At 36.5% G+C, this 26258-nt stretch overlaps 2 protein-coding genes across 2 annotated transcripts; both read right to left on the minus strand.

Annotated features, from left to right (window-relative positions):
• Window positions 1–1761: 1761 nt before the first annotated feature.
• LOC114030287 (olfactory receptor 52D1-like) lies at window positions 1762–10614 on the minus strand. The gene is made up of 2 exons (XM_027845092.1): window positions 10503–10614; window positions 1762–2702 (listed from the first exon to the last, which is right to left on the minus strand). The coding sequence occupies exons 1-2, from the start codon at window positions 10612–10614 to the stop codon at window positions 1762–1764; spliced, it is 1053 nt and encodes a 350-aa protein (XP_027700893.1).
• Window positions 10615–16681: 6067 nt separating this feature from the next.
• On the minus strand, window positions 16682–17626 carry LOC114030300 (olfactory receptor 52K2-like). The gene has a single exon (XM_027845106.1). The coding sequence runs from the start codon at window positions 17624–17626 to the stop codon at window positions 16682–16684; it is 945 nt and encodes a 314-aa protein (XP_027700907.1).
• Between the last annotated feature and the right edge of the window lie 8632 nt (window positions 17627–26258).

Below are 26258 nucleotides of genomic sequence, written 5' to 3' on the forward strand. Positions count from 1 at the left end.
TATTTAGATGTACATCTAACATTTCAAAGGTAGTGTAGTAATCTGTTACAGTTATATGGAGACTTCAAGGAGGTTTCATAAAAGAAACAGGCTGTCCATAAATGCTCAAAACAATAGGTTTTTAGTGTGGTACATCCACATTAGAAAAAGTTTAATGCTTAAAGCGATAGCTCTGGTTAGGAGCACAGGAACAGGAACAACATGAGAAGGATACACCTCAGGCAGAAATTGACACCTCCACATAAAGGCCAAGGAAGGAGTATAGCTTGAGAGCTTAATGGCATAAGAAAGCGTTCTGTTTTTTATTGGAAGAGGATCAGGTACTTAGACAAGTTGGACTGATTTTTCATCCTTGATATCACAAAAAGAGAGAAGCCAAGTTTCAGCCAAAGGATATATAGTTGGTCAAGTGTGGGGTATGGAAATTTTTAGAACAAGAAACAAGTATCAAAAGAATAGACACCCGGCTACATGGAAAAAAAAAAAAGCTATGTCCAAAAAAAAATCCCAAAACGAAACAAACAAAAAAACTTCCACAGATAGGTAGTACAAATAACATCAGCATTTTACAGATGAGCAAACTGAGGTTCAGAGAGGTTTTGCAGGGTCACGTAGATGATGATTTTCAGAGTTATTACTCAGTCAGACTTTCTAAATCCAATACCAGGAGTCTGGACACTATAGCAAGTAATGAGGGCTAAAACATACTGGATACATAACTTAAATCTATACAACTTCTAAACTGGCACATGTGTCTGACCTGAGTCCCAGGCTCTCCTAACTTTCAACATCCTCTCTAGTTGTGATCAGGTCTAGATCTCAAATTATGAGCTTGTTCCTCCTGATATTCCAGGAATGGAGATTCTTCCCAGCATTTTCTGCACAAGGTCAGTTACATTCAGCTTCTGGGTATAGGCCTTAAGACAATTGGTTAATTTCAAAATTCACAGTCTCAGTAAATAAGGAATGGCCATCACCTCCTGCGTGGCCATTGGTCTTATCCAAACATTGCCATTTGTTCAATCAGTCAAAAAGCACTTATTAAGCGCCTACAGTGTGCCAGGCACTAGTCTGAGCTCTGAGGATATAAAGAAAGACAAAAGACAGTCCCTGCTCTCAAGGCCTCCTACTGTAAAGTGGGAAACAACATGCAAATAATTAGATGCAAAGAAGCTACACCCAAGATAAAATTGGAGAGATATAAAGGGAAGGTACCAGAATTATGGGGGAATCAATGGTTCCGTCTTCCCCTACATCACTGACCCCTTCCTTATTCAGTGAGACACCATCCAACACATATGTATCAGATAACTACATCCAACTTCTCACCACAAATTTAACCCCATGAGTCACAAAGATAGATTCTTCCTTTACGGATCAAAGAAAGAAAAATTGAAAATTTTGACTAGGAAGAATGAATTTTACATGCCCAAAGTTATTCTAAGATACTATTTTACAACAAGGAAAGTGAGTCTGAAAAGTGAAGTGCCTCTAGTCCATAGACCACATGGCTTACAAGTGAAAGAACTGAATCTAAGACCTAAGTCTTCTGACACTATAACCTGTGTGGTTTGTGCTAACCAGACTGGGAATCTCTAGAGCACAGGTTCAATAAAATTTCTTTCTCTTTTTCTGGAGCTAAGGCCTCTTGACACTGGGTGTGGCTTGACATCTTGAGGATGAGCCCACATAATAGATTTGTGTAAGAAGTCCCATGCAGAGAATCTACACTGGGTTCCCCTGAACCATCATACATCTCTTTTAAGAAGACTTCGTCAGGTGAAAAAGCCCTAGTACACGCACTCGTATCTCTGTGGTCTTTACCCCATAGACAATGGGGTTCATTGTAGGGGGCACCAGCAGATAAAGGTTGGCCAGGAGGATGTGGGCATGACGGGGAACATGGGGACCAAAGCGGTGGGTGAAGAAAGAAAAGAAGGCCAATGTGTAGAAAACTAGGATAACGCAAATATGTGTCCCACATGTCCCAAAAGCCTTTGCTCGGGCTTCACGTGAGGACAGTCCCAACACTGCTCGGAGGATTAGCCCATATGAAATAGCAATGAGGATAAAGTCCATCCCTGTGGTGAGGAAAGCTGCTGTAAGTCCATAGACGCTGTTGAGTGTGATACTGGCACAGGCCAGCTTGGCTATGCCCATGTTCTCACAGTAAGTGTGACGGATAACATTGGTCCGGCAAAAGGGCAGACGAAGGATGAGGAGAACACCAGGAATGACCACAATCACGCTCCGGGCCACCAGGGCCAGCCCTAGCTTTCCAATGATAGATGTAGTCAGTAGAGAAGTATAGTGGAGTGGTGTACAGATGGCAGCATAGCGGTCATAGGCCATGGCAAGGAGCACAGCTGATTCTGAGAGGAACAAAGCGTGAACGAAGAACATCTGAGTAAGGCAATCTGCAAAAGTGGAGATAGCTGGACCCCTCCAGAAGATAACAAGCATTTTGGGCACAGTGACTGTGCAGAGGATGATATCATTGAGTGCCAGCATGGCTAAGAAGAGGTACATGGGCTCGTGGAGGTTTTGGTCCCCAGCTATCACCACCATCACCAGAGTATTGCCCACCACTGCCAGAAGGTACATAAGGATGAAGGGAATGGAGATCCATACATGTGCTGCTTCTAGTCCTGGGATACCAGTCAGCAGGAAGGTCATAGGGCGAGTGGAAGTGTGATTGGGTTCTAGAAGAGCAAAAGAACCAAATTCTGTGATGTAGAATAGAAAAAAAAGCACAGAAAAGGTAAGTGAGAAAAGGAATAACAACCAATATCTCAGAGTAGAAAAGGAACACAGGGGTCATCTAGATATTCTGACATGAGCTGGGATTCCCTTGACCGCACACCAACAAAATGGTGGTCAAATCTCCACTAACTTGAAAGCCTCCTGGGATCCCACTACTTCCCTAGGTAGCCAGTTCTGCCTTTAAGAAACAATTAATTTTAGGATTTTTCCCCACTTGCCTTGAGCCTAAATCTGGCTTTGAAATTTCTTCTACCCACAGTTCCTAGATTTACCCTCTGGGGCCAAACAGGGAAAGTTTAGTCACTCTTCCATATATCAATTCTTCCAATACTTGAATATCATGTGCCCAAGATGAGTTAGAAAATAGTAAGATGCCCAAGATAATTAAGAAGGTTGTAAGATAACCTAGCTATACTCCTAATTGACCTAATTGTTATCATGGAATTATACCAAGAAAACTAGGTCTGGAGTCAGAGGATTTGGATTCAGATTTTGCCTTTTAAACTTTTATCCTGCATGATATAAGCGAGTCATTTAACCTCCCTGGGCCTGAGTGGTATCATCTGTAAAATGCTCGGAGGTGGGGCAGGGGGAGTCAGTGGACTAGATCAGATGGAGATTTTCTTAAGTATTTTTGTCTCATGGACCCCTTTTGAATTCTGGTAAAACTATTGACTTTTTAGAATAATTTTTAAAGAAATAAAAGAAAATGTGTAAGATTACACAGGATAGCAGTTATATTAAAATGGGTATCAAAATAGAGGGGAAAATGTCACAATCACCAAGTTAAATACCCTTGATCTAGATGGCCTCTGAAATTTCTTCCCCCTCTGGATCTATGATTGTAAGATATTAAATAATTATAAATTACATGCCAGGGTATTGAAAGAACTTCCTGATGAAATTGCTAAACCATCATATATTATAACTAGGTAAGATTTATACCCGCAATGCAGGATTGGTTCAATATTACGAAAACTATCAGCATAATTGACCATATCAATAACAAAAACAACATATCATATGATTATCTCAATAGATGCAGAAGAAAGTTTTGACAAAAAGAGCACTCATTCCTCTTAAAAACACTAGAAAGCATAGAAATAAATGGAGCTTTCCTTAAAATGATAAGTAGTTTCTATCTAAAACCATCACCAAGCGTTATCCGTAATAGGGATAAGTTAGAAGCCTTTCTAATATGGTCAAGGATGAAGCAAGGATGCTCATTATCACCATTATTTTTCAATATTGCTAGAAATGCCAGTTATAGCAATAAGAGAAGGAAAAGAAATTGAAGGAATTAGAATAGGCAATGAGGAAACAAAACTATCACTTTGCAGATGATAGGATGTTATACTTGGAGAATCCTGGAAAATCTACTAAAAAAGCTAGTTGAAATAATTAACAACTTCAGTAGAGTTGCAGTATATAAAATAAAACTATAAATTTCTTATCCTCTTTTTGGGATATAGCTCAGAAAGTGGCCAGAACAAAGGTATGAATGCAGTTTTTAATCTAGAGTTGAGTTCATTGTCTTGCTGGCCTCTTCATATGCAATTGAATTGAATAGCTCATATTCAGTTCTCAGACACTTTCTAAGGTGGGAAGGGCGTGAGGGGCCGCATCTATTTTTTTTTTTTAATTTGAAGACTTTCTGCTTTGCATTTCCTTTCTGACCTTAGAATTTTTCTGAAGTTACTAGGAAGCAATTTTTACATAAGATATTTAATAGGAATAAATGTAACATATCACACTTGGGTTTTAAACATAACATTAAAAAATAGAAGAAGCTGGTCTAGGTTCATTTAAAAAGATCTTAGAGTTTTATTGATCTGTAAGTTCAAGATGAGGCAGTATTTCAAAACGGTGTCTGAAAAATCTTAGGCCCTATTAAGAGACCCATGGTTATTAAGAATATGATTACTTTCTTGTATTCTCTTCTGTTAAGATTATATCTGCAATCTTGTAGTTGGTCTAGGTACTACATTTGAGGAAAGAAATCAACTGATAAACTGAACGGTTGACCAGATGAGAGCATTCAGGATGGTAACGGGCCTAAAGATCGTTCCATCAGAGAAGAGAATAACAACAACAGCTACTGCTACTACTACTACCACTAACATTTATATGTCACTTTAAAGTTTACAAAGAACTTTATAAATAATATCTCATGTTATCTTTATAACAGCCCTGAGTGACATGCACTATTATTATAATCCCCATTTTACCAATGAGGAAACTGAAGCAGACAGAGGTTAAGACAGAGGTGAGGATGATAGTCAAGAGAAGAGAAAACTTAGTATGGGATAGTCTATAAGTATTTGAAGGCTTGTCATATACAAAAGAAATTAAGTTTTCTCAGAGTGAAGAATAAAAGTTGCAGAGAGACAATTTAGGCTTGATGTTAGAACATACTTTGTAAAAATTGAAGCCATTTAAAAGTAGAATGGGTTGCCTCAGAAGATTGTAGGGCCCGTTCTCATGATCTTTAAAGATTTGAATAGAGTAATTTGTAAAAGCATATTTTGGTTGAAAGCAATACCATTCCATGTTTAGTCTGCCAATCATTGACTACTGACATTGTTAATAATTATTAGGTCCATGGAAAACTGTTAGCCTATGGAGCTTTAAGGACCATTAAATCGCCCTGTACATTCTCCTATTATCTAATTGACACTGTTCAATCCTCAAGGATAGGAACTGGATCTGTGCTTTCATGGGTAAAGTCTCATTGAGGAAATTCCCTCTATTAAGGCAGGTCTCTACCTTCTCTGCAACTTACGGTTTTATGGAATTGCCTAGGGCGGTGGAGTCAAACTCAAATAGAAATGCAGGCCACTAATCCATACATAAGGATCCCTATGGATTACATAATGACTTAGTTTTAAAATGGAATATTATCTCTGTTTTATTTATTTCCCAAGTATACATTTATCTGGTTCAGACTGCTCTCAGGTGCTATGGGCAGCATGTTTGACACCTACCTCTGACTTGAAGCACTTAGAGGTACAGTGACTTCCTATTTGTTACAGAACCAGTATTTCTCAGAGGTGGGCCTTAAAAACCCAGGTCTTCCTGGCTTCTCCATCCATTCCAGCATGTTCCCTCTAATAAACAAAAACTTATATCCATAAATGTGCCCATAGATAAAGATTTCCCTAGTTTCTATTACCTTAGTGCCCTACCCTCATATTCCACAAGTATTATTGGTACATTAGGAATGCTTCAACAAAAATTATTAAACAACTCCTATGTGTATAACCTTTTTTTTCTTCTCTCCAGATGGGAGTCAAAAAATCAGAAGGGAGAAAATAATTGATCTGGTCAGCTTAAGGTAGCCTAGAGTTTGGGGTATTGATAGGGGTGACCCCTATTTCTAGTTACTCTCAAAAGTATAGTTAAAAGATAAGAAAGTACCTTTTAATTGCATTGTTTTCCCAACCACTTGGCAAAGAAATTGATGAGGCACAAAATCTCTTATTTTCAGGATCTGAGGTACTCCACGTACAATGGTATAAGGGTCATGCTTTGCTGGTGAAACAACTATGAGTAAGTAAGAGAGATGCATGTTGTATGTATGTGTGTGTACATGCATATTTTATACACACAGCCTAGAAAACCACCTCTGATGTATGAGAGTCACCTGGGAATCATAACAGATGAGTCTCTGAGTCTATCTCCCTTGTCAATTTATGCAATGCTATGTGTGTGTGTGTGTGTGTGTGTGTGTGTGTATAATGGTTGCCATCTCTAGGGCAAGGGAGGGATAGGGAAGAAAAAAAAGGAAAAAATAAATTTACATGGTAGTTTTGTTGTATATTTAAAAGGAATAGCAAGTTGTGCATGGTGGATTTGCAGTTTCATGTGCAATCATCTTTTTTTTTAATGTACTATTTGTCTTCTGCCCTAAAGGCTTGGACTCTCCTTGAATTCTCAAGGAATTGATCGAGGAAGTCTCTAGTGGTCCCCTGAGGCTATAATCCTATCAACTGGCCTTTCATTATGGCCTATGCCCAATCTCAAATTCTCTGTTACCCTTAACCTTGCCTAGACCTCCATTGTCTTACCTCCCCAAGGTCCTGGCCACTTCCCACCCTTAATCTTATCTAGACTCTATTCTCCCTTGGCCAAGTGGTCCACGTCTCTGGCATTCTGTTCACCCCAGCCTACTGGCTACTCTCATCAAGATCCTCCCTAGATCCCTCCCACAGTCTTTCTGGATATAAGGTCCATCCTGTCTCCATTAAGGTGCTCAGATTTTTATAATCTAGCCAATAGCTCACAAATGTTCAGATTCTTTAAGAGTCTGGCCAATATGGCAGATCTTTAATAAATCTTGTCTTTGGCTGAAAAAAAAGAAGAGTTACTTTGGGAGAAACAATTGGGAGACACCATCCTGTAGTTTTGTTTTATTTTGTTTTCCTGTGGGAGAAAACAGCTTGAATACAAATGGAGAATCAGCTGAAGAATTCTTAGAGCATGCAAACACACAGTCCTAACAAATCCAGGGTACTACATATGATAGTGGTGTTTAACAACCACCTCTCCAGAGAAAAGAATAAATTAAAAAAGTTGTTTTAAAGTTTAACCTTAATTATTCACATTTTCTCCATTACTTTTTATGTCTAGATAGTCAACAAAATAATAAATTAAACCCTGATTTTTAGCATTTGCAAATTTCTGAAAATTTTATAATCAGCACTCTGGAGACTGAAACAAGCAGGCTGCAGCAAACTTTGGAAGGTGTCTTTCCAGAGCAGTCATTGGCTCTATTGACAAAAGTTGACTTAGGATTGAAGATCCTTGTGATCAAAGGCTTAACACCAGCAAAGTGATTCTCTTACATTAGCTTACATTAGTTTACATTCTTTCAGATGGCCCTGTTGTCAGAAAAAAAAGTCTGAGAAACTGGGAGATGGCTGATCTGGGTCCTTCACCAAAATGAAACCTCCAGGAAGAACTCACCAGTGGAAGAAAGAGTCCAAAGGTTCAGGGAGGAAGCCAGCTGGGAAGAATTGATTCCTCTGATGGTAAGATGAATTTGGAGTCAGGGAGAGTATCCAATCTGTTTTCAGGGACTAGTCAAGTGTAGATTGGTAGCAATGTTTTAGTTAAAAATGAAGATACCCTTTGTGGAAGGTTCTCTGGAATTTAGCTATAGAAGCTAAAGTACAAAGGCAAAACAAAAGACATTGAGAAACTTACATTCTGTTCCCTCTGTTGGAAAGTTCTATCAATGTCAAACTTCAATAAATTACAGGTTTGTTTGTTTTGTTTTGTTTTGTTTTGTTTTTAATTAGAAGGGTCCTCAGTGCCAATCTAGGTGAGTGGTATCAAATCCACATAGAAACAAGGCCAATAAACTGATCATAACGATCCTTGACTCTAGATTCATCTTAGATAGTAATAGTGAAAATGGACATCTTTTCTTAACCTTGATTTTGTTGGACAGAACTCCAATTATTCTTCATTACATATAATGTTTCCTCATGGTTTTAGAGATATGTAACTTACCATATTAGGTACAGCTAGGTGGAAAAATGGATAGAAGATTGGCCCTAAAGTCTGGAGGACTCGAGTTCAAGTCTGAACTTAGACACTTAATAACTGTGTGACCCTGGGGAAGTCACTTAACCCTGTTTGCCTCAGTTTCATCACCTGTAAAATGAAGAAGAAAATGGCAAGCTACTCCAGTAATTGCCAAGAAAACCCCAAATGGAGTCACACAAAAAAAAAGTCAGTCAGACATGACTGACATGACAGAACAACAAATTGGACCCAAGGCAAGACAATAATTTACTGTATTAAGAAACATTATTTATTCCTATATTTTGTAGTGTTTTAATAGAAAAAGTATTAGATTTTGCTTTTTCATCATCTATTGACATAATCATATTGTTTTAAAAGTGGTTATTAATATACTTTTACGTTTTTATTTCTGATGTTGAACCAATCCTCTGTTACTGATACTAATAAAAATTAGAGAGAATGTAACAGTTTTAGAACATTTGTTCTTGTAGGTTATTTGCTAATATGTTGCTTAATATATTTACATCCAGATTAATTCAGGATATTAATCTATGGATTTCTTTCTAAGCTTTATTTCTCCTTAGTTTACATAATAAGACCAAATTGGTGTCATACAAAGAGTCTGGAATGTTCTTCTTTCATTTTTTTTTTCAAAAAGTTTATATAATATTGGAATTACCTGTTCTTTGAACATTTTAAGTAATTCACTTATAAATCTGGTCTAGGGTTTGTTTTTTCCCTCTGCATATTCTTTTATGTTTTCTTCAATTTACTTCTATGATGATATTTATATGAATTGCTTTGATTTTGATACTGTATTAAGTAATATTTCTTTCTGCTAATTTTGGTATTATTTTTAAGAATTTGTTTATTTCATCTAATTTATCAGTTTGTCAGATGATAGAGCAAAATAGCTTGTGATATTTTCCTTTAATTCATTTTTAATTCTTGTGAATTCTAGTTTTCCATTTTTCTCTCTTTCAAATTTCTATATTAGTTATGTTGTGAAAGAAAACAGACAAAAAATTTCAAGAAAAATAAAGTTTAAAAAAAGTATGCTTCAATCTGTATTCAGACACCATTGTATTTGATCATTGTATTGCTGAGAATAGCTAAGTCATTCACAGCTGATCATCTTACAACATAGCTTTTACTTTGTATACAGTACATGTCACTTTGCATCATCCCATGCAAGTCTTTCTGGGGTTTTTCTGAGAGCCTCCTGCGTATCATTTCTTATAGCACAATAATATTTTATTGTAATCACATACCATAATTGGTTCAGGTATTCCTCAACTGATGAGCATCCCTTCAATTTCCAATTCGTCATCGCCAGAAAAGAGATGCTATAAATATTTTTGTACATATAGGTACTTTTCCTTTTTTTTAATCTCTTTTTGGATATATTCCTAGTTGTCATATTGCTAGGTCAAAGGTTATGCATGATTTTATTGTCCTTTGGGCATAGTTCCAAACTGCTGTACAGAATTGGTTGAATCAGGGCGCAACACCAACAGTACATTAGTGTCTCATTTTTCCCACATCCATTCCAACATTTATCATTTTCCTTTTCTATCATATTAGCCAATCTAATAGGTATGAGATAGAACCTCAGAGTTGTTTTAATTTGCATTTCTCCAATCAATAGTGATTTAGAACATTTTTTTCATGTGACTGTAAATAGCTTTAATCTTCATCTGAAAACTGCTTATATCTCTTGATCACTTATCAATTGGGGAATGGCTCTTATTTTATAGATTTGACTCAGTTCTCTATATGTTCTATATATTTCTTGACTTTGAACTCTTTGTTAAAGTGGGCTCTGCTTCCACAGTGGGGGATGCTGTGTCCCAAGCTTCAGGGTTCTTGTGCAGCTGTTTTCAGAGATACTTCCCGGGACCTGTAAGTTTTCAGTTCTTCAAAGGTGATATGATCTAAGGAGAGGTGTTTACTACTCTCGTGGCCTATGCTCTGGTCTGTGAGTGACCACAAGCACCGTTTTCTGCCCTGGAACTCTGAGGAGGTTCCCTGCTCCACTGTGGCCCACAAGCTGTCATGTGCTAGTGCTGCTCCTTGCTCTGGGACTGCCACCCAGGACTGTGACTCCAATCTGACTATGGACAAGGCAACAGAGTCCTGCCCCTAGTTCCAGCAAGAGACCTCTGTGATCTCCTTTTGATCAGTTGTTCAAACCCTTACTGTCTATGGGCTGAGAACTTTAGAAGCAGCAGCTACCACTGAAAATTCAGTGGCCTGATCTGTGCTTGTATGGCTTTTGCTGGACAGGGCTCCACTGTCAGCCTGGTGTGACATATCTTTCATGTTGACCTTCTAAACTGCCGTTGACTAGAAAATTATTTCACTCTGTCCTTTTGTGGGTTCTGCCACCCTAGGAATTGTTTTTGAAATTATTTAAAGGTGTTCAGAAGGCTTTTGGAGAGAGTTCAAGTGAGCCACTGCCTTTTCTCTGCCATCTTGGCTCTGCCTCCTAGTTTTGCATTTTTAAGAACAGTTTAGCTTCATAACTTTTGGAAAAAATATATCTTTATGTTACTATTTTAAATACCAGTTCATACTTTTGTTTATCAATTTAATGGCTTTTTCTGCTTTCAACTTGATTAACCTTTTCCTTTCATTTGTTTTCAGGATTTGTTGTTTGGGAGAATTGATTTATTGCTCTTTCTAGGTTTTTTTTTTTTCTATTACATGTCCAGTTCATTGCTTTTGTTAATAAATGTGCATAAAAGTATACATTTTGCCAAAGAGATTGCATTAGTTATAACTCACCTATTTTAGCATATTATCTCATTGTTATAATTTTATGATAAGAATTCTATTTCTTTATGATGCTTTTTGATTTACCAATTACATACTTTTTTTCTTTTTCTTCAAAGGTTTTTCTTTGAATGTAATTTTATTGCATTATGATAAATAAATCTTATATTTAGTATTTTTTTCCTGCATGTTCAATGAGGCCTTTACTCAGAGATACTTGGTAAAATTTTATAAATGTTTCATATGCACTGGAAAAAATGTTGATTTTCTTATATTCCCATTCAGTAATTACCTGAGAATTATATTTTCTGATTTTCTTATTTTTCTGACTTTCTTATCAAGCCCTCAAATGTTTTATTTTTAATATTTTGTTAGATTTATTCAGTACTAAAAGAATACATTTAGTTCCCTGACTATTATGTTCTTACTGCAAATTTATCTCTACATTTCAACTATTTATGCATATATATACATTTACATAAATGTTATTCATGCTGATTCATTACCTATGATACCTTTAAGCATAAGTACTTACCTCTCTCATCTCATTACATCTATAGAATCTTTTATACTATAATCTTCTTTTTCTCTTCTTTGTATATGAATATGGTTGTGTTTATTGATATTGTCAAGTTCAAAACAGCAAAAAATTAAAGGAAAATAGAGAAAGGAAAGAATGTTACAGAAGTAAGCTTCTAGAGGTGATGCAGGGTATGGGATTAAGGGTGCAAGTAGAGGAGTTGGTCTTAGTAATGAGAAAGGATAATTTCGTCAGAGATTGAAAGGAAGTATTGTTTGCATAAATGTTGATCCAAGTGCTCTTTGAAATTATATAATTGTGTGATGCTTCTGAGGAAATAACCTTTGAGTTGGGTTTTAAAGAAGGGGCAGCTAATCAGTAAGTTAAGAATTCCTATAATCCCCATCAGAGCTTATTTCCATGTTATATACTCCATTGAAGTTCATGTCACAAACATTAATCAATTTGGTTGATTGAGAGAATAGACAGTTAATTCATGTGATTAATGATATATGAATATGGACTATAAAAAGATATCTGTGATGGAGACAGAAAAGAGTACAAGAAATTTAAGACATTGTCCCTATCAAAGGGAACTTACATGCTAGTGGGGCATATGAAATATTTACACAAAATATTACTTTCAGGAAAAATTGAGAAAAAATATGAGAGACAGACATAAGAAATTGTGGTTTTATGTACACATTGAAATTTTTATAGTTGTTGGTGATTTTTTAAGTCAAGAATTAAAAAGAAACAATTAAAATACAATAAAGTTCTCTGGAAATTTAAAGGACGAAAACATTTTTTCAGTATTCCATTTGGGGTATTTATAAAGTTTTGCTCTCTGGCCCTAGGATACGTTACCCTAATGCTTCATCCAGAACTGTTGGTTCTGAGGTGTCAGGATCAGATGCATTCCTGATACTTACAAAATCAGGCCAGTTTCCTGCTCCTCAAACTGGTATAATTCCTACAGTCAATTTAAGACAGACATTTAGACCTTTACATTGTCTTTCACAATGCTTGAAGCATAGTTCCCCATCTCTGCCATGACACCCTGGCTTCAAATCAAATGTTCTTATTAAACACCTTAACACACAATTTGGAGCAACTACAGATCAAACACACACACATACACACACACACATATAAATGTATGACAATATGTCTAGTTTTATTAGATATATGCCTAGACCAAAGACTCCATAGTGAAACCATTAAGCTTTTACAACCACTTCTGACTACCCTCCAACCCTGGGCAATAGTATTCCTGCATTACAACAAAAAAAACTTACCCCCAATCCTGGAGAAAGGTTGCATTTAAAAGTGGTCAATGTGTCATCAAAGATGACGCATTTCCTTTTATATGGTGAGCCTGACACTATTCCTAATGCTATTTGCCTGATCATGACAGAAATTTCCCAGCTATATGATTTTCCCTTTCACTTCACTTTTAACTGGGGTCCCAAGTATATGTTTATTTCCATACCATACTATGCAAAACTCTTGAGATACAGCTTTACCTTTCCTTGTCCTAGTTAGAGAGGTAGAGAGTTCTGTGCTCTGGTGGCTAATATTACCTTCCTCAAAATTTATCCAATATTGAATCCATTGGTTCTTTTTATGATGGACTTTCTGCTATCCAAAACTACGTCCAATAAATTATTTCCAAATAACCAAAATTTTGACAGCAAAGAGAAATACCAGACCCCCAAATTCTAATCTTTTGAAAGTAGAAGGCCACTTTTTGAACTAGTAGACCAATAGGGAGACAGATGTGAGAAGAGTAGATAGGACCTGCATGTACAATGTGCATGCAAAGTGATAGGTCTTCTAAGAAGAGTATGCTAAAAACTTGAATCTGGGAGTTCTTCTAGGGAGATTCTTAGTGTTCGGGCCCATGGTGATGATGGTAAAGCGAAACAAGGAAGGATCATAGCTAACACATACTAAGTAAAAAGTCACATAGTATAAAACAATATTTACTGATCCCTATAAGTGCCCTTGACACTGGCTTTTCCTTGACTTTTACAGATTTGGACCATTTGTAGTCTAGCTCCAATCTAGCTATTGCATTTGGTTGTGCTGTGATATATGGAATGAATGAATGAACGAAAAAGCATTTATTAGGTGCCATTTGCTAAATACTGAGGATACAAATATAAGCAAGTAAGACAGTCCCTTATCTCATAGAGCTTATACACTAATGAAAAAAAACAATACATATCAGAAAGTGGTGGCCAGAAGAGAGGGTCAGGTCAGTGACATATCCTTTCCAGAAATAGAATTATTGGTTTTATAATTTTATTACTGTTATCTCAGAGCCACATTTGCAAAGGGGAAGGGTAGCACCATGATGTGGAGTGACTGGGAATGTGAAATGGTAAATGTGCATCAGGGCAAGGTAAGGGAAAAGATCACCAATCAGAGCCAGGAGAGCAGGGGATCTCACTTGGCATGACATCATAGTCACAACACCCCCCTTTCTCAGGAATGAGCTCTCATATTCTGTTAATTCCCCTTAATTACAGTCTCATACTGGCCTTATACCCACTGGATGGGTGGAATCAAGTATACAGATTTAAGAATAGATTAGTATGCCTTTCTCCTACCCCATGAACCTTTGAAATATTGCCCATCTTGAAACATAAAAAAAAAAAAAACAGTCACTTAACATCCGGGTTGAATTACAGAGGAAATGGTCCACTTCTGCTGTCTCCTTCTCTGGAAAATGAGTTTATCATCAAAACTCTATTTGAGGAAGCACCCATTAATACCTGGTTTAGATCATGACTCTTTGAATTGTTCTGAGACTCCCACAACACTAGTATTTCTCTACCTGACCCTGACCTGCAGAATGTTTCAACTATATTTTATGTTATTTTCTTTCCTTCAAATCTAAGCTACTTGAGGGCAAGGACTGTTATGTGGTTTGCTTGGCACATGGTAAGTAGGTAATAAATGCTCTCTCTCTCTCTGTCTCTCTCTCTCTGTCTCTCTCTCTCTCTTTCTTTCTCTGTGTCTAATGTTTATTTACCAATACTTCCTAGAAGAAGATACAAATTCAATGTGACATTTTATTTGATCATATTTTTAAAATCATTTTTTGCATAAATTCTTGTGCTATAATCCAAGGTGAAAGCATGGAGAGTTCTTTCACATAGTCCTGTTGGTATATGACATTTTTCTGATTGAAAAAAAAAAGACATACAATACTACAATTTCTCCTAAAAGAGATTCATAATTACAGAGAAGGATTTGGCCTAGTTATTAATGGAGAATAACCAGGTGTATGAGGAATGAATATTATTCATACCATATTGCAGTTAAGTAGACTACTTTTAGAGATAGTATATACATATAAATATATGTATATATACATATATGCATATATGTATATATTCATGGGTATATATTATATATCTGTCAATATAGCTGTATGTGTGTATACTAAAAATCATACATACTAAGAAATAGTTTCAGAATTAACCAGGAAGAAGAGAGTGGACTGGACTGACTTAGAAATTGAAAAAAAAATTTAATGAATACTTTAAGCAAAAGTTCCTCTTTTTCATATCAGTTTTCTTCCAGTGATGCTGTTTGGCAATGAGTCAAGTAACACTAGAGTTCTGAAGTGATAAATTTCTAGATCGCCAAAAGGACAATGGAGAGTCATGTGGAGGCATTATGGGAATGAACGGTTGGTCATGTGGCTCGAGTGAGAAATAATAATGGAGTCCATATGTTCAAATGGTATCTCCAAAGTGTCAAGAGAACTCAACAAGGGCATCTTATCATTTCAAGTTGAAACCTTTTACCAAACTTATGGTATTATATGTATAAGAGTCTGACATTATGGCCACAAATGGTTGGGTCATCCAATGCATATCCCATTGTAGAGAAAACACTCATTAATGTGAACATAGTTCCATTAGAGGATGGCAATGCTTAGTTTTGTGTGTGTATCAATTGATTCATCATTGCCATATTCATTGCCATCATAATTATTATGATCACCATCTTGATCAATAGCATCAACACCAGCATCAATATCATCATCTCTTTTTTCAGCATCACAAACATTTATCATCAAATCCCACTTCTGACACAATGAATTGAAAGGCCACACAGTGTAGCACACAATATAGATTTGGAATGTGGAAAATTTGAAATGCAATCCTACATCAGACACTAGATGTATGGTCCTGGCTAAATCTGGGCTCAGCGTCCATACCAAATCCCAAAGGGATTTGGCCCAATGAGCTTTAAAGTCTCTGCCAGCTCTAAATCTATGATCTCTATATATGTATATATACATATATATGCTATGCATATCAACATAATCAACTATTTTATTGTGATCATCAAAATGATCATCATCATTTGATCATTTCTGACATCATCATTACTTTTGCCTCATCATTATCACCACCAAAATGAGATGGAGGCAGGCAGGGAGAGGGTATAATGGGCTTGATCTTTGACAAGAAGATATCCCCTGAACTGACTCAAATCCTGTCTCTAGATGACTTTCCCTTTCTCCCCATATCTCCTATTGTTCACTTGTGCATCTAGCAGCATGGAAAATAGATGAATGTGATTTAATATTTGATTTTATAATAGAATTAGGACTAGGAACTTGTTTCCAAGAGCATATTTACCAGTACTATTCCTGTAAAATGCAGAAATATTTTAATTGAACAATCAACTTCTCTGACAGTTTGTTCCCCCTAGACTGTTGTGTTTTCCAATAGTTGTCCCTAAAATTATTCTTCTGTCATAACCAAACATTGTATTGACCTGAGGACCTACAGTCTCTGGCAACAGAAACAAGGCATGTAACTAGATTGATCCATTCTTGGATATCAGGAAGAGTGAAACTAAGTTGCCCCCAATAAAGGGGAAGTAGAAGTATATCCTTCTTTTTTGCCACTATTGTACTCCCCATTAATGATTGGAATTTATTTTTCCCTGTGGGTATCTTTGTTGTATTGTCAGTTCCCTATTCCATACTTCCCAGATCCCTCTAATACATGTAATCAAGGTTCTGACTGGGCACAGTGTTGATGCATTATTATATGAAATGGCTCTTCAGGCCTTTAGGGGACTAAAGACTTTGAGGATTCTCTCCCGGATTCTCTTTGTCCTTACCCCATAGATGATAGGATTTACCATAGGTGGGATCAATAAGTAGATGTTAGCCACAAAAATATGGACATGAGGAGCAACGTGGTGTCCAAATCTATGTGTGAGGAATGAGAAGAAGGCTGGGGTGTAAGAAACTAATATGACACAGACATGAGATCCACAGGTTCCCAGGGTCTTGAGACGTGCATCCTTGAAAGGCAGCTGGAAGACAGCATGGAGAATGAGAATGTAGGAACAAATGATTAATATAAAATCCAGTCCTCCAGTAAGGAATGCAACAATTAGGCTGTAAGCTCTACGTATTCTGGTCTCAGCACAGTTCAGTTTGATTAAGGCCATGAACTCACAGTAGGTATGAGAGATGATATTAGTCTTGCAGTAGGGAAGCCATCTGAGTAGAAAGGGGTGAGGACTGAGCAACACAGCTCCACGGAAAACAATAGCCAACCCCAAGCTCCCGATAACTCTGTGAGTCAAGATTGCTGAGTGTCTAAGGGGTTTGCATATGGCCACGTAACGGTCAAAGGCCATAGCGAGAAAAAAACCAGATTCCATTGTGGAGCAGGAGTGAATCAAAAATACTTGTGTTAAGCAAGCTTCAAATCGAATTTCCCTGTTTTTGAACCAGAAGAGGCTGAGAAGCTTGGGTATTGCAGTGGTACACATGATTAGGTCTGCCACAGCCAACATGCAAAGGAAGAGGTACATGGGCTCATGAAGGCTAGGGTCAGTCTTAATGATAAACAGCAAAGCAAAGTTTCCCAGCAGAGCCAATATGTATGTTAGGCAGAAGGGAATGGAAATCCAAATGTGAACATTCTCTAGCCCTGGAATTCCAATGAGAATGAAAGTGGAGGGATGGAGATTGGTCCTGTTAAAGAATGACATTTTTTTCCACAGTCAACATGTAAGATAACAGATGTTTCTGAACCTTTAAAAAAGATCAAGAAGATATCAAGTTAACAATAGTAATCTTCTGAAATCATCAGAGCCCAAAATAAAAAAGAACTAGAGCTAGAATTCACAGGCCAGTGAGATTATCTTTAATATCTCAAAAGTTCCAGAAAATCCTGTTGAATCTCAATTCATGCCTGCAAGCCCTTCCATCCACAAAATTTGTCTAATCCAAGTGCTGCTCCCAACCTTTCCATGGCCACGTAACACGATCGTGCTGATTCAGCATAGTTAGAGTGCATAGAATTTTGAAAACTGCTTAAAAGGCTAGTGTCATGTGGACCTGGCCACACTAAACATGAGGAGACAAAATGCAGTGACCAGGTTCCAGGAGATGCTGCTAAAGAATTTCATATCTGCTTGACTTCATTATGGATAATAACAATTCCTACCTTTGGACAGTGCTAGATAATAATCACCAGATTGCTTGCTTGTAGTGGGTCACACTATGGGAGTCTAACACAGATCAACAAAGGAGAAATGGATGCCAAGAATTATGAGGTATTATTGAAGATCTAGTGACAACATTTCATGATCTCCAAAGTCAAGGTTAACCATGCATTATGTAGCAATACCACCAAGGACCCATCACTATATAAGTGTAACTGAAAGGCAGCTATGCACCATCAAGAGTCTGATAGATAGCACAGCCCAGGATTTATCCATCTGAAATGAGGAACCAACCCCATAAATCAACAGAGAAAATGTATTCTGGTTGTAGCCCAGAGCAATAATCTTCAGGTGAATATCAAACAGGTGAATCTGCCTATTGGTATTCCCATTGAATATGAGTTGGACCAGAATATAAAGCCCATCAAGCCCATGGAGCTTCTAGTATATAAAGAAATGATATACAAAGCTATGGAGGCTGAGGCAACCAAGGCAAAGCCAAGTGAAAGAACTTCCCACACACAAGTAAACAGGAGCTAGTCCCTTCCCTCATTCCTGCCTCTTCCACATCTTTCTCATCTACACTAAATCCCATCTACACTGATCATAGCCTTAGGGATCACAACATAGTAACTATAATTGGGGGACTCGTGGTTCCTATTCTCATTTCATTCCTATTTTAGACAACTAGGTTTCTCTCTGGTGGTCCCCTTTCCTGAAATACATTAGTCAAAATATATGCTTTGTGGTTTGGAACAATAAGGAACTGATTGGGGATTGGAGATGGGGACGTGGTAGGAAACATTCAATAAGGGAAGGCAAGAAATGCAATTGCTTCATTTATTCCTAGGAGCCACATTTCCAAGGGGTTGTTACCATTCTAATTGAAAAAACATCCAAGTAATTAATTTTTTTAAAAAAAATATTAAAAATAAATCAATAACAAATTTGAAAAAAGAAAAGAAAAAATCTAAATGATAATTTAACAAATAAGAAAAGTCTAATTTGCATCATAAATCCTTCTGGGGCTGTGGAGAAATGATTTCTGTTTAAATGGGATTGTACCCTAGTGTTTAGTCATTGTATGTACTTCCACAAAATTTCCTTCTCCTATATTGGGTTTTCTAGTGGCTATTTACATGAAACTGTCCCTTGTGGTAATCATCAGAATTCTCAAGCCACACTAGAAAGAATTTCTAAGGAGAATGCAAGTTCATCTTTCTATGCATTTTAATACCCTTTCCTTTTTTTTTTTTTTTTGGTAGCAGTGATAGACATCTAGATAATGTCAAAATGGGTTCCATTTCCTTTCCATGTTACATTTCAGCTGCCTTTACCTGACACTTGGGTCCTATAATCAGATTTAGTATAATTATAATAAAATTATCTTTGTTTTGTTCAAGATAATAAAGGAATGCTGGGCAATTTTAAAAATAGATCCAAAATATATTTAATCAATTCACTAGCAGAGGTACCTAGAGGTCATCGCATCCTTCTTTTGCAATGAAATTTTCAAAAGGATGTTGTGAAATAGTTCAAAGTAAGATTACTCCACAGGCAGGCCCCAACACTCATTATCTCCTAATGAATCTCATTCTGCTTCCAGGCAGCCCTGATATTTAGTCTTTCCTTTTATGGATGTGAAATTTGCCTCTCTTTAACACTCAAGCACAAGCCCTATTTCTTCATTTTAGAGCTAGCCAGAACAAATTTAATCTCTCTTCCACAATTGGCTGTTTCAAATGTTTGAAAGCTTCAGTGTTTGAATGGACTTTAAGCTCAAGATGACTCACCAGTTTGTTGTGAAGCAACAAAAGTTGGTTTACGAGGTGTAATGCTGGAAGTTTGTTCTGTAGAATAATAAAAGTGAAAGCTCAAATAAATTCCATCCTTCCTCAAACAGAGCTCAGCTACTGTATTCTCTGCCGCTTATTCCCTTTTGAGATAGACACTGAAAAATGAGAGTGTGTCTACAGGAAGTTAACAAGTGTGATCAGGAAATATTAAACCATGTCTTGTGATAATCTTTTGAAAAGCATTCTAGTAATTCAAATTCAAATATCCAGGAAGAGAGCTAGTAATGATACTAACTTCCTCAGATGTCTCTATTAAAATATGAAAAAAGATTGGTAATAAATCATATGAACTAGGTATTATAATTCAAGAAGTCAAATTTAGCATGGCTTTGTTCATACTTGAAATATAGCAATGGAGATATACACTTTATTTCAAGTAATGGATTAGCTAAAAGGTGGGGAAGTGCAGAAGAATGATGACCTGGTAATATTGCATATAAAAATATAAGACTTCTATATTGAAAGCCATGAATCAAAAAGGGGAGATATTGATAGAAAATATTTGGGTGAGAATCATTGCAGGGAGAAATGGAAATAATATTGTGGTAGGAACACAGTATTGACAGATGAGAAGGAGTATGATAAATTCTAAAAGCAGTTTACAAAGCTGATTTAAGAAAGAGAGTGTATCATCAATAAGATTCAAATTACATGTGCAATAGCTAGATATCTCTCTTTTCTAAAAATAAGGAAGCTGGAAAATTCTCAATTTATTTTAATGATATCATCCTTCCAAAAAAATAAACAAAGCAGTGAGGAAAACTGGATCTATTCCTTATCAATAAGAATGAACTGGTTAGCTAAGTAGAAATGATAGGAACAGTGAAGCAGGGGATGGGGAGGCGGAAGTGCTCACGTCACCTTAGAACTTTTGATGGGTTAGCAAGAAAATGTAATCTGAGAGCAGTGAAGATGGAAAAAAAAAAGCTTTCAAAATTATACAGAAAAGCTAAGTGGGATATCATAGTAAAAGGCTCTGCAGAGAAAATTGCCTCACAAGGCATGAAATACTCTCAATAATTAAGAAAGACATAAAGATTCCAATGTTTAAAAGTTAGGGTGAAGTCTAGAAAAATGCATGTGGAAAAATGAGGAATACGTAGACCATGTCTATTTTTAATATTGAGATAATGTAAGAAACAGCGAATAAGAGAAGATGAGTATAAACAAATTAGCAAATGTTCATAAGAATAATACTAAGTATTTTATTTAAAGCCCAGATAATTTGATGGATTAAAAGGATAACAAAAAAGTGCTCTTAAATGTCTCTGGGTACAAACAGAAATGGAAGGGAGGGATAGGACTTTTACCCTAGGTAGATAGGATATTGATAGAGAGAAGAAAGAAATGTTCGATTCTTTATACGTTTAGCAATTCCATAAAAGATAGTAATCTTCAAAATGGAAGAGATAGAAGGTAAAAAGTGTGACTTACGGAGAGTTATAACTCAAGAAAAGAGAGGACCTTTTAAAAAGATCATCAGCTGATCTGAATAAATTTTTGGACCAGGCTTTCAGATGCAAGAATAATGAAACAAAATTGTGAATATAATTCCTTAGCTATTTTCAAAGATAGGGATCCTCCAAAATTAAGAGATATTGAGATAGTGCTAAAGGTCTGGAGTTAAGTGAATTTTGTTACTATTTTCACAGAAGAAAATATGGGGTTTTCACACTATATGTTGTTGAACATGATTTTGATTCCTACAAATATTCTAGAGATCTAGAATGTGAAGAATTCTTGAATATTAAAAGAATAGTTTGGAAAATTATTTTTATGAAACATTATATTCTGTCAGGGAAAGAAGATGTGATACAAGGGAAATTTAACTGATATAAAAACAAATTTATCAATAAAATCTATTTTAAAAAGGTTTCTGAGTGAAGGAGAAATTAATTTGAGACTAATGTTGGCTTCATCTAGAACAGGTCATGCCAGATTGACCCAAATTCATTCATTCTTTCTTTCTTTCTTTTTCTTTCTTTCTTTCTTTCTTTCTTTCTTTCTTTCTTTCTTTCTTTCTTTCTCTTTCTTTTCTTTTTTCTTCCTTCCCTTTCTTTCTTCCTATTATGTTATTAGCCTGACAGATGAAGCAAATTCCATAGACATAATATAACTCTAGATTTAGTAAAATATTTCATAATATCCTGGTGGAGATCACTGAAAGATTTTGCCTGTTTAATTCATATCTGATGAAATGGCATTACACAAAGTGTGATAATTACTGTTATTATGGGAGGAAGTCTTTGCTTTAGTTCTATAAGTCTCTATCCTTGATGCCATTTTGTTAAATAGTTTTATGAATGATGTTAGCAAAAGCATGAATGTCATGCTTACCAAGTGGGCAGGGAAATGTATTAGAATTTTTCTGCTTTGCACCAGAGGAGAGAACTAAGAATTGGGGAAAAGGAGCAGAGAGAGGTAATTTTAGCTCAGTGCACATAGTATTTCCTAACAAATGGAATTCTCAAAAATTTCAATAGGATGACTCAGGGGAGAGTGAGCGTCCTCATTCCTGAAGGTCTTCAAGCTGATTGTCGATTATAGCTTGTCAGGGACGTTGAAGCAAATATTCCACGTCACATATAAGTCAGTCTACATGACTCTAGACTTCCCTTTAACTCTGAGATAATAGGAGTCCATGATTCTATAAAATGTAGATATTTGTCTAGGAGAATAGAAGAATTAAGGGGAAGGGATAACTAGGCAGTTGTTTCCCAATATTTGATTATCACATGAAAGAGGAATTTAAATGTATATTACTTCAGAAGGCAAATCTATAACCTATGTGTGAATGTTGCAATGTTGCAGATTTCAACTAAATAACTAATTATAAGAAAGACCTTTTGCATGATTATAGCTGTCTAAAAGGGAAGGAAGGAGCTGTTTTATGAGGTAATGAGTCATGTATCAATGGCAATGTTTAAGCATTGGGTTGTGACTTCTGCAAGAAAAAAACTACACTGTTTAGTAAGGAATCCTGCGTTGGTTGCAAAGTTAAAGTAATTGAACTCTAAAGGGCCTTTCTATCTCTGAGAGTCTATAATTCTCAGAGTAGATTCACTTACACATTAAAAAATTATAAACATTTCTTGGAGTGTTGGGGGGGATAACCTTATTATCAGCTATACTTTAAAGAAGATCAGTTAATAGCTAGCTGAGCACAATGTTTAGTAATAAAACATAGACTAGGTCCTTGTTGGTACATGATTGGGGTACCTGCCACTAATTAGGAGAGTGACACTATATGATAAAGCACCAAAGAGAAAGCTCATTAACTTCCTCATTTTGCTGAGGCCCAGGCCTGCCTCATAGAGGCAATAGAGACTGATGATTTTCAATCTGTGGGTTCAGAAATAATCAATGATCCAGAAAGATGCCTCTAGCTAGTCAGTTAATGTTAATGTTGGTAACCTAACAAGACCTTTACCTTTGTTTCTGGTAGTGGTTTATAGTGTATGTATAGCCTTACTTGACAACTCTATGTGAAATATATGAAGTGACTTACATTCATCCATTTTACTTTTTCCTTCCCCCCCACCCTACCCAGTGAGGAGTGGGAAGGTGCCAGTCATTAGCAAATGATACATGCCACAACTCATGCAGGCTGCTGCTTTTGGTAAACAAATTTATTAAATGACTGCTGATTTGAATTGAATGCCCCTCCAAAGCAAATTATGTTAATAAAATTTAATGAAATTTGGAACAATTGTCTATGTCAGAGTTGACAAACAATGGACCTGTGGGCTGATGGCAACACTACCAAATGCTTCTGAACCACATTAAACTATAATTGGGAAATATCTAATGGGATAAATAAAAGTACTATAAAATACAGATCACATTACATTTGAAAAGTAAGGCAATGTGTTGAGAAGCCAGCAAGGATCCTCATGCATGTATTAGTAGTCACAGTTCTGTTTTGAGTTTGACACGACTGGTCTGCCTCATTCCTCTCCTCTCTCTAATAGCCATGGTAGATAGGTATTCCTTTTTTTTTCTTTACAAATGAGGAAATAGGGACAAACTGTCAAGTTTAATCTAGCCATGACACCAAAGAAGACATATGAAAAGTACCTTCTCTCCTTATTTGTAAAGGAGGGGGACTAAAGATGTGGAACAACAGGTATAGTATCAGATTTTTTCCTATGTGTTTCTTAGTTTTGCTGATTTTTCCCCTTTTTTACTCCCCTTTCCCTTCCCCCCCCTTTTACATCACTTTTATAAGGGATGATTCTCTAAAATGAGGACAGAGGAATACATTAGAAAATGTGGATGATGTAAAAACAAAAATCAATAAAACATTTTAAAATATTCCTTTAGCCAAAATAGGTGATAGGAGTTTAGACGCCAAAGTTTTGTTCAAACCACTCAACTTTTGGTTCCTTTACTAAATTCAATCAACTCATACATTCTCTGATACGTGTCGACCTATTGGTTCAAGTCCATTGGAGGGTCCTGAAAGACTGCCTAAAAGAGGAAGACATTTTATATGAATTGATGAAGTGACTAAAGGAGTTATTCTTATAGCACTTCCTAGGAGAGAATTGTATTATTAGAGCCCTGGACCTGGAATAAGGAGAACTAAGGCCATATCTCCACTCCATTTCTAACTAGCTGAACGGCCCTGGGCAAAGCATTGGATCTCTCAGTATCACAGTTTCCTCATCAGTAAAATGGGGATAAAGGCACTTACTCTTTCTTCACCATAGCAATTGTTGTGAAGAAAGGGCTTTGTAGAATTTAAAGTACTTTCAAAATATGAGTTATTACAATTACTGCTTAATTAAGTGGTATGTCCATTGGTCACATACAGTCTATCCTTTTACGTATATGTGTCTTCTCTCTGCTAATCAATTACAAACTCCTTAAGGATATCGAAACCAGCCTTTTAGCTATGTTTCTTTCATTTTCTTCCTGTGTCAACTTGGGCTAGTCACTGGGACCCCTGAGTCTATTTCCTCATCTATTTTTTGTTTTGTTTTGTTTTGTTCTTGTGGTTAGGTATAAAAGTCAACAATCCCTCTTCTAAGCAATTCACAGTGTTATAAGCTGTGAATGTAAGGAGGAGGGTTGGCAAGTATGTAAGAAAATGTAACCACCTTGAAGCAAGAAGAGCCTTCCTGAGTCCAACCTCCCTCTTGCCTCAGTCACTCCATCTTTGCTTTCTGGACAGTGAATGCCCAGTAAATATCCTATAAAATTTGTCTTCATTTTAACAGAAATCAATGACCCAGTTCAAGGCCAGAGAAATTGCTAACACTACAGAAAAGTGAACCAAGGAGAGCAAAGGGAACTATGTATACCCATGTCTTCCTTGAAGACAGTTTCAAAACCATGTGATGTCTGTGGCAATTTAGACCTCTTGCTTCTCCTATCTTTCTTTTCCTGATCCAAAGACTAGGCTCCCTTGTCTATCCCCAACTTACTCACCCAGCACACTCTTAGAATGAAATGGGTTTGTTGTTATGCCAGACATTTCACCTGTCCTGGGGCCCTAAAGGGCTGAGAAGAATTACTGCTGCAGAGGATGGAGACTCTGGTTCTGTCCCTGGTATAGCCTGCGGCTCCTGAAACTAAACTGATTTATATTCATTTTTCCAAGCACTCTGGATTCCCATAGGCTTTTAGGGGGATAGGATCAAACAGGGACACCCAGGTGGAATGGGTGCCAGGGGTATGGCTCTCAGATCAGGGTCCTCAGGATTTAGGACTCATAGTCCCTAGAGTGGTATCTTTAGAATCAAGGGACAATCAGGCAAAGAATAGACCAAGCCTACCTTGGAGTCTACCTCTCAGGACCCAATTACTTGAGTAAGAACTCTGGTTTTTCATTATAATTAAGTCATGACTGTGAATGTAACTCCTTTTATAAAATTATTATCTGATTTGGTTCTTGTAACCCCTGTGCACTAGGTAGAGTAGATATTATTGTTGTTGTTGTTATTGTTATTATGATTGAGATTCAGTTTTGCAAACAGAAATAATTTTGTAGTTGTAAGATTTAGAAATCAGAGATCTTAAAGAACATTGAATTTGGAATATTCTCTTTCCTCACCTCTGACTGAGAATTTTTCTCTTCCTTCAAGGCTTAGCTCAATGTTTGCTATCTCCAGATGGCCTTTCTTGATTCCCCTTCCCAGGTGTTAGGGTCTGTATACTCTTCTTTTACTTGCATTTATTAATCTATGAACATGCTATATCAACCCAATAGAAAAATAGCATGGGTTTTTTTTGTTTTGTTTTGTTTTGTTTTGATCTTTCTTTCCCTTGTGCCCAGCATAGTGCCTTGCCCAGCATAGGCACTGAAGCACTAAATA

The sequence above is a fragment of the Vombatus ursinus genome, unplaced genomic scaffold (assembly GCF_900497805.2).
Source record: "Vombatus ursinus unplaced genomic scaffold, bare-nosed wombat genome assembly UNPS02014953.1, whole genome shotgun sequence".
Taxonomy (NCBI): domain Eukaryota; kingdom Metazoa; phylum Chordata; class Mammalia; order Diprotodontia; family Vombatidae; genus Vombatus; species Vombatus ursinus.

What these genes read in the sequence shown, in the direction of transcription:
- LOC114030300 (XM_027845106.1), bottom strand. Translation starts at nt 17,626, where the DNA reads ATGTCATTCTTTAACAGGACCAATCTCCATCCCTCCACTTTCATTCTC.
- LOC114030287 (XM_027845092.1), bottom strand. Translation starts at nt 10,614, where the DNA reads ATGAAAGATATGTCACACCAGGCTGACAGTGGAGCCCTGTCCAGCAAA. An exon ending in TGCTGCTTCTAAAGTTCTCA is followed by an intron (nt 2,703 to 10,502) that starts GCCCATAGACAG and finishes TTGCTCTTCTAG; the next exon opens with AACCCAATCACACTTCCACT.